This window comes from Mustela nigripes, chromosome 10 (assembly GCF_022355385.1).
Source record: "Mustela nigripes isolate SB6536 chromosome 10, MUSNIG.SB6536, whole genome shotgun sequence".
NCBI lineage: Eukaryota > Metazoa > Chordata > Mammalia > Carnivora > Mustelidae > Mustela > Mustela nigripes.
The window spans coordinates 16,911,639-16,919,972 of record NC_081566.1 but is presented as its reverse complement, the minus strand read 5'-3'; the positions used below and the strand labels follow the sequence as shown (position 1 = coordinate 16,919,972).

General features: G+C 57.6%; 1 protein-coding gene across 6 annotated transcripts in view; it reads right to left on the bottom strand.

The window, feature by feature from the left end:
- KIAA1614 (KIAA1614 ortholog) overlaps positions 1 to 8,334 on the bottom strand; it is a 38,816-nt gene that overhangs the window by 28,331 nt on the left and 2,151 nt on the right. For 5 of the 6 annotated variants that reach the window (XR_009406573.1, XM_059412709.1, XM_059412713.1 and 2 more), the window contains exons 1-3: positions 8,254 to 8,307; positions 5,694 to 6,637; positions 4,897 to 4,960 (exon numbers count right to left, since the gene is read on the bottom strand). Coding sequence is in view for 5 of the 6 variants with exons in the window: in XM_059412709.1 (XP_059268692.1) it covers positions 4,897 to 4,960; positions 5,694 to 6,637; positions 8,254 to 8,306 (1,061 nt within the window). In the remaining variant the exon portion in view is untranslated. Of the gene's footprint in view, positions 1 to 4,896; positions 4,961 to 5,693; positions 6,638 to 8,253; positions 8,308 to 8,334 lie in introns of those variants that run through there. The other variant, XM_059412711.1, reaches the window with a different exon arrangement.

Here is an 8,334-nt window from a genome sequence, read left to right as displayed (position 1 = left end):
CCTTCGGCTCAGGTCATGATCTCAGAGTCCTGGGATCGAGTCCCGCATCGGGCTCTCTGCTCAGCAGAGAGCCTGCTTCCCTCTCTCTCTCTCTGCCTGCCTCTCCTAAGAGGATATGTTGCGAATGTCTGAATTTGGAAATTGTAACAAGAATAAAATGCTGACCACACCACTGAAGAAATTTTAGAATCAGCATGTTTTAGGACTCAGCTTGGAGAGAACTTGGTTCTTCTCACATAACCTTGTCTGAGTTTCACTCCACGTTTTGTTACTGAAAAGCTTAAAAACATAGATAGTTAAATGTGTACATAAGGGGCGCCTGGGTGGCTCAGTGGGTTAAGCCGCTGCCTTCGGCTCAGGTCATGATCTCAGAGTCCTGGGATCGAGTCCCGCATCGGGCTCTCTGCTCAGCGGAGAGCCTGCTTCCCTCTCTCTCTCTCTGCCTGCCTCTCCATCTACTTGTGATTTCTCTCTGTCAAATAAATAAATAAAATCTTAAAAAAAAAATAAAAATAAAGACACGGTTGTCGGACAACGAATGGCAGTGGGTGCGGCAGGAGGAAGAGCGAGAATGTCAGTCCACTCTCACTGCCCTACTTAAAATCTCAGTTCCATGCCTCTCCGTAAATGGAGAGCCAGCCTTCCCGTCTTGTATCCTGTAGTATCCACGCATCCCGCTTCAGCCTTCTCGAAAGCCTGCCTGCAGGCCCTACGCACACGGGCCGTCCTGTCCTGTGTCCATCCCACTCCTACCAAGCCCACCTACGCTCCTGCCTCTGAGCCTCTGCCATACATTTTCTGAGGGCCTGTTCCGTGTCGCTACATGGCAGGCACAGGGCGCTGGAGATAAGATCGGCACAGTTTTTGCCCCCAAGGAGCTCCAGGAGGAGACCCAGCAGCAGCATCTATGGCTAAAGCTGATACAGGTAAAGACAGCAGTGAGCACAAAAATGGGCAGTTCCCTCTGAAATCATACACAGAGGTTGGTTCACAGGATGCTCTCTGAAAATGCTAGTTAATATGTTAATTTTTAAAAAGCCGGAGACTAGCAGCTGTGGGCCTGACCCCTTGAGCCACAGGCCAGGCCTCTGAAATCCTTGGGGGATCCCTGCCTGCCTCCCTTTGCACTGGGGTCTATGAGCTGCTTTGGGGCAGGGAGTTTTGACCCAGCAGGGGCCGGAAAACTGGAACCCACTAGGGTATGGGCTGCTGCAGGCGGGCCCTCTGCCTTCTCTTCTCATGAAGAGGTGTGGGGGGGGGGGGGGGGGGGGGGGGGGGGCTGGGCTTCCCTCGGGCCTCAGCTTCTGAAATGGGGGCACGATTCTGCCACAGGGATGGGGGAAGTCAACAACCTGGGAATCCTCTGAGTCTCCTTCATCATTAGAGCATAAATAAAACACAGCCCCAAAGACCCTCTTCTCTCCATTTTCCCCAAGGCTGAACAATCACTACCGCCCTGCAGGGCACGGATCCCCTGCGGAAGGTCCTGATGGAGCCGGAGTCCGCCTCAAGGGGGCGCGCTGGCACCTGCCGCCGCCCAAGGCCCGTTGCTTTCAGCTCAGACTCCCTTTGGGGACCAGCCCTGGGATGCAGATTGCCTTGACTACACTGCTCCCCTGGCTTCACGGATGTTTTGCCCAAGCCGGGTCAACTTGGGATCCTAAGGCAATCTGTAATCCTGATCTGCTCTCTCAGTGCCTCCAGATAGGGAAGAGGCCGAGCTGGTCCAGGCCATTTTATCAGTGAGGGTGGGATGCCCACGGGCTGCTAAGCATGGACGAGGGCAGGGCCGGCCCTGAGCAGAGCGCCCACCTCACTCTCCTCCCTGCGCCTGTCTCGGACCCACCAGATCCCCCTCAGCCCGCGAACAGGTGGCCGACAGCACTGGCCCCCATCTGCCCTCTCTGAAGTGCTTGCCTGCCACGTCCTCCTCTCCCCAAACATGAACCCCACTCCCCAAATCATCTCAACAGTGCTTGGGTGAGAAACAAGATTAACCCATGGAGCCTGGCACCTCCCCTTCTTTGCCCTTCCCTCAGAACACCTCGCCGGCACTGGGGGAGGCAGAAGACCCCCAGATCCCTAACTCGAGGAGCGGCCTGTGGGGCCCAGAGGACAGCTGGTGCAGTGTGGCGTGTGGGTGAGCGCCCAGACTGTGGCACCAGGCAGCTCTGCCAGCAAACCCTGGTTCCCACACTTACTAGCTGTATGACCCTGGGCAAGTCACTTAACCTCTCCCCAGAGGGGCCTCTTTGTCAGGGACTAGGAACAACTGCCACGGTTAGTTATTAGGATAAAGTGAGGATGTGGGCAGAGAGTTGGCACAAGCCCGGCACACAACAGGGGCTGAGAGAGGGCGGGGCTGGCATGGTCTTCCAGAGGGAAGGACAGGCACCGCCACATTCCAGCTCTCTAGGATTCAACCTTCCCAGTAGAGGGGGCTGCCCTGGAGTCAGGGGATGGAGGTCTCCGGTGCATTTGGCTCTTAGCCTTCAGGGTCCCGGAGCACTTCTAGTGTTCCCACAGCATCTCAGGTGACCCACCTGCAAGGTCAACTGTCTCGGAGACTGCCCCCCTAACAGGCCAGCCTGCATCCCGTGCACACCGTGATGACTGTCTCAGGCTCTGCAGTGACCATCGTTTCTGATAGCCCTGCAAAGCGATAACAACTATAGACAATTATAATTAAGTAAAGGTTGGATTAATATGGTCAATGGGTGTTTGATTGCAATTCTCAAAGACACTGATGCTGGACCGGAATGCGAGGCTGGACCTTCTCTGCGTCCCACCTGCAGAGGAGATCAGAGGACTCACTGCCAGAGTCTGTTCTGACCCCCTCAAGGATGGCCACTGAGAAGCACGGCCACTGCCGCAGAACACACCCCTGCCCAGAGCCCTAGGCCCCTCCGTACAGACACTAAGTCCCCAGGATGCTGGTCCCATTGGCACTGCTGGACTACAGAGTGCAGAGAAGCAGACCTTACTTCCAAGATCTCAGGGGAAGTTCAGCTATAAGGAAAAGGTGCCAATAAATCCATCCCCCTGAGGGAACAGAGGGAGCCTGCAGCGTCTTAGGGACAACTTCAATTTCTGCCCAGGAGACTCAGGAATAGAACCAATGAGGAGCTCTGTCCAAGGGGGCTTCTAGACAAGGCCGATGTTTCCCTCATCCCTGAACTAGGCATGTTCCCTGGCCCTTGGGCCTGGGTGTCTACTCAGGAGGGGCCTGACTGTGCACCGCAGGTCGGTGAGGCACCCCAGAGGCCAAAGTTTTCCGCAGGCCAACTCCATGCCCAGATATACGCTGGGCACAGTCCTAGAGCTCACTAAGACAGCTTCTTTCTACACACACACGCCCATCACACATACACACACATCTGCACACACCTACACACCTTACCCCGGCACACCTACACCCGACCTGAACCCTCAAATGCTGCAGGTGGCCTGGTGGTTGAAGCAACTGTCCAGAAATCCCCATCCCAAGGGTTCCACACAAACACGATCGCTGCACAGGACTGGGGCGGCATCCCTTCCTTCCCCATAGTTGAGTTTCTCCTCCTCTAAAACGGATATTCTTAGTACTTATTATCCACGTTCTCCTTTCAACAGCGAGCTCTGGACAAAACCCCCAGGGGAGACACCCTACGGGGGGAGGGGCGTGTGAGAAGTGGCACGTCAGAGCAGGTGCAGAAGGAGAAGGCCCCAACTCACAGGACTCGAGGTTCGTCTGCCCCAGCTGCCTCCTCTGGGGCTCCCCAGGGAAGGAGGAGGGGCTGGGGAGGACAGCGGGTCCCTGAGGACCGGTCCTTTCTGCAGCCACACGCCTCCATACGGTGGCTCGGCTACGTGGGGACCTGGCAGGGGGGAGTCAATGATGCTTCCAAGTCATAACTAATGAGCAGCGAAGGTGTCAGAAAGGCTCCTCTCCACCCGGCCCTTGGCCAAGGCCACAGCAAAGGCCAGTCACCAAGCAAAAGCTGGATCGCCTGAACGGGGGCAGCCTCGATTTGTGTGTGGGGGGGGGGCTCTTCCATATTTTCTGGAAGGCAGGTCAACGGAAGTGGAATTTATGTAGGGAGTGGCCTGGGAATGAAGCAGCAACAATGCTGACCTCTGCCCTCCACAGAAGCTGGGAGACCCTCACCAAGAGATGTCACTGTGCAGCCGGAGACACAGAGCCTGGTGAGCGCAGAGCCAGGAGCTCACTGAAGACGGAGGCCAACCTCTGAGCAGGCACCAGGGGTGGCCACTCAGCAACACTGAGCCCACATCCTGCCAGGACACGAAACTTGGGAGTGTGGCCCCCTGTCCTGACCACCCAGAGCACAGTTGCTTGGGGACGCTGGTGGCAGGGTTGCAGCACGCCTGTGGGATGTCACAGGTGAGGTCGGAGGAGGCAAACCCCTTTACAGAACTAGCAGCTCTCTGGCTGGGGAAGATGCTGTGGGGGACAAGCTTTGCAATCTGTGGACTTGCCCTAAGGATTTTCACAACCAATGTCTCCTGATGGCCCCACCACAGTCCTGGGAAGGAAGCCAGACAGATGCTACGTGGGCCAACTTAAAGATCAAGAGACCGAGCCCAGGGCCGAGAAAGGACGCCCAGGGACGTAAAGTGGGTCATTGGTAATGCTCTGACACTGCGTCCTGTCCCAGTGATTTTGCTCGAGTAGTAGCCAGGCAGCCATGGGGACTCTGGAGGGGGGGGTGGGCAGACAACTTCTATGGGGTCTCAGATATGAGGATCCACAGTGGCCCACTGTCACCGGTCTGCTGGTGTGGGGTCCTGCCTGCCCCTGGCTTTCCGGAGCCCTCCCACTCTCCTGGTGCTGGGCAAGCGAGGGGGAGCCCAGCGAGGCTGGAGGGAGAGGATGCGTGCGTCCTGGGCTCTCACCTGCTCTGATCTGAGTCCTGGAGGGAGACACCTGAGTCCCAGTCCACGTCCCCTGCTGGCCGCTCTAGGACACAGAACAGAAACAGAGATCAGGGCGGAGCCAGAAACCGGGCTCTCAGCTGCCACTTCATGCACACGGAGAAGAGTTTTCCCCAGGAGTGGCTTACTCCCGAGATAAACTCTACTCTATTCTGGGTCTCAGCCGAGGAAGCAGAGGCACAGTCTGTCACGGTGACCGCTGGTGAGCACTGCCATGGGCCAAGGGGACCGTGTGGGTCCTCTCAGGTGTGGGTGAGGAATGGACTTTTGTTGGAGTGGCAGGTAGGACGTGTAAGAAGGCTCTCCCTGGCCTGCACAGTTGCACTTCCCAGCAGAGCAGCCACCTGAGAGAATGCCTGTGTTTTCTGTGTGTGTGGGGGGGGGGGGTCTCCACCAGGAAGCGATGAGGTCCACTGGGGCTGGGGGCAAGTCATCTGAGGAAGGTCCAGGAAGCCTCTTCGGAAAGGGTTGTAAGCCACAGGGAAAAAATCATGGTCGCCTCCACCCCAAGCTCAGAGGGTAGCCTCCAACTGGTCTGGGGGCTCATGGGGGTCTTCAGCAGGTAGACTAGCCGGGAGGTGGTAAGGAGTCTGTGTCAAAGCCCAGAATAACAGGACATCTTGTGGAACGAGGTGGCCAGCGGCTGTGCTCTTCTCCCTTTCCTGCCGCACCCCTCCACATGTACCCTCTGGCCCCTTGTCTCCTCCCGGACTCCCTCCTTTTGCCCCCGCCACCCAGGCCTACAGAGTGAGCCTCACCTGGTGGGCGTCTGTCCCAGGATGGAGTCCAGGCTGGGATTCCCACCCTGGGCGGGACTTGACCCCCAACATTTAACATCTCTTGCAGCAGAAGGCGGTTCATCTCCACCTGGTCAGACAGGGATAAGGCACTGCCCCCGGTGCCCAGAGCCCCCAGCTCTGCAGCTCGCCAGAGCCCCCCCAGTAGGGCTGGCCTGGACGCAAAGTCCTCCTCGCAGGTCAGAGACAAGCTGTCCAGGTCTCTGCCTGAACCTAGACCATCCTGAAGGGCGTAGGACCTTCCTTTCCTCAGGTTGGGCACGTGGGCGACCTTGTCACAAGGCCCAGGGCCCCCAGGCCGGCCCAGGGTGACTCCGTGAACAAAGTTCTCTTGCAAAGAGCCAGACCCTGGCGGCAGACTCCCCTCATTGTCCGGCAAGGCCTGTACTGCTTCTGGAGGCCACGGGCTCCTCCCGTTCCAGCACTCCAGCCCATTAGAGGGTGGCCTGGGAGGTCTGGGACCGCCGTTCTGGGCAGGTTCCTCCTTGTTGATGCCGCTGTCCAGCTGCCCATCGGGTGGATTCTGGGTAGGGAGGACCTCCTCCGCATCGGGCAAGGAAGGCTGCTCTGACAGAATCTCAGGCGCGCCCCCCTTGACTCGCCTGAATTTGGGTTTCTTGGACGGCCGCTCATGAGAAGTGAGGCAGGGGCTCACCCCCTGTTTGCCTGTGGACATTTTTTCCTTCAAGGCCCTCACTTTGGACTCCAGCACAGAGGGGCCTTGGAGCTGCATGCCCCATGCCCTGCCATGCTGGGGGGCCATCAGGCTGGGGGTTCGGTCTTCCAGAGAGCAGGACCAGGGTCTTGGAAGGTGTCCATTATGCAGCTGTGGCTCACGGCCACTTCTCTCCACAGCTGAGGTCATCTCCATGGAGCTGGCTGTTCTGCTCCCTATTTGGGTCCCTCTGGAGGAGAAAACAGACAAAGCTCCTGAGACCCAGCATGTGGCCAGTAGCTCTAACAACCCTCTGGGTCCCCAAAGTGCCTTGGGATCGAGCCCTGTGCAGATGCGAACAACCCGGGGACAGAACTTTGAAAAGTGCAAATCACTAGATGGCACAAATAAGTTATTGGGATTTTTCTGCCAATTCTGAGCAGTGTTCTAGTTTTTCTATTCCCATTTTACAGATAGGGCACAATGAAGCTTCAAACAACAGCCAAATGTGGACCAGAGTGACAACAGGGGTCAGATATCCCAATCCCTGGCCCCCATCTCTGCTGACAGGCGGTCTCAGGAGAGAATGTCAGATCTGCTCAAAGCTAACAGGCACCTCCCTTTTTAAGGGGAACCAGAAGGGATGAGGGACTTCAGGAAGATACCACACAGGATCTGACCCCTTGGTCGAAGGTGCCTCCCTGTGTAGAAGCCACAGGACAGTAGCATGGGGCTGTGCTCCGAGGGTGGCCACGACCGGTCACCAGCTCCTAGCCACATCTGCTTTGTGCCAGGCAGGCCTGCCAGAGCTTTCCAACACCCTCTCTCAAATGATCCTCACACACTCTGCCAGAAGGGGATTATCTTCCTCACTTTCACAGACAGAGAAACTGAGGCACACAAAGATCTGGTCACACGGGCTGAAAGGAGGCTGGATGTGGAAAGCCAATTTCCTTCTAAGGCCAGGGCTCTTTAAAGCACTCAGCGATGGGGTGATTATTAACCCTTCCCCCAACCCCCTCTCCAGTCGGGAGAGGTTAAGTGACTGGCCAGAATTGCAGGCTCCTTGGTGGCAGAGCTGAAGTCAGTGTATTCACAGAGAGTGAAAGTGAGCACAGGATTTTACTCACCAAGTGGTTCAGTGCAACAATATTTACCCCACTCGCCGAGAAAATGCTCCTTAAACACCGTACATTTAGATAGGTCTCCCTTGAAGTAAACCGCATGTATAAAAATTCATATTTACATGAATTACAAATTAGAAGTGAATTTTTCACTTCGGATAGGAACTAAAGTTCACCACAGGATTCTCTGACATGTCAGGTCCCTCCACCGTCGTGCACTACAATTCGATGTACACGTGTTTCTGGACTGTACGTGGTTCAAAAGGCACAATACGCACATAGCGCAAATGTCACATCAGCCTTAAGCCTGCGAAGTGTAAGGAGTCTCTTCAGGAGGGCGAGATGGTTTCCTCTACCAGCTGGTCTAGAATTTACCAACTTTCACTTTGCAGCCCCCGAATCCTCTTCTCTCAAGTTCGGTTCCGAAAGCAGGGGATTCGGGGCGATGCCAGTGAGAGGAAAAGAACTTCCTGACGGGCCGGCCCTGGACCCCGCACCGCCGGAGCCCGCGAGCCTTGCGCGGGGCTCCCCGGGGCACCGAGCCTCCGGGGCAGCCGGCCGAGCCCGGGGTCGCCTCCGACGCCCACAGGCTGACGCGGGAAGGACGCGCAGGGCGGTGTCCCCGAGCCCCGGTCCGCTCCGAGGCCGGGCTCCCGCTCCCCGCCTCCCCTCCGCTCCCCGAGGTCCCCCCCCCGTCCCCCGCCGCCCCGGCCGGCCCGGCGCCTCGCTCCCGCGTACTCACTGGGGGCCGCCGCCCGCGGGCCGGGCCGCCGCCGCCTCGGGCGCCGCCTCCATCCCGCCGCGCGGCGCGGCCCTCCTCCGG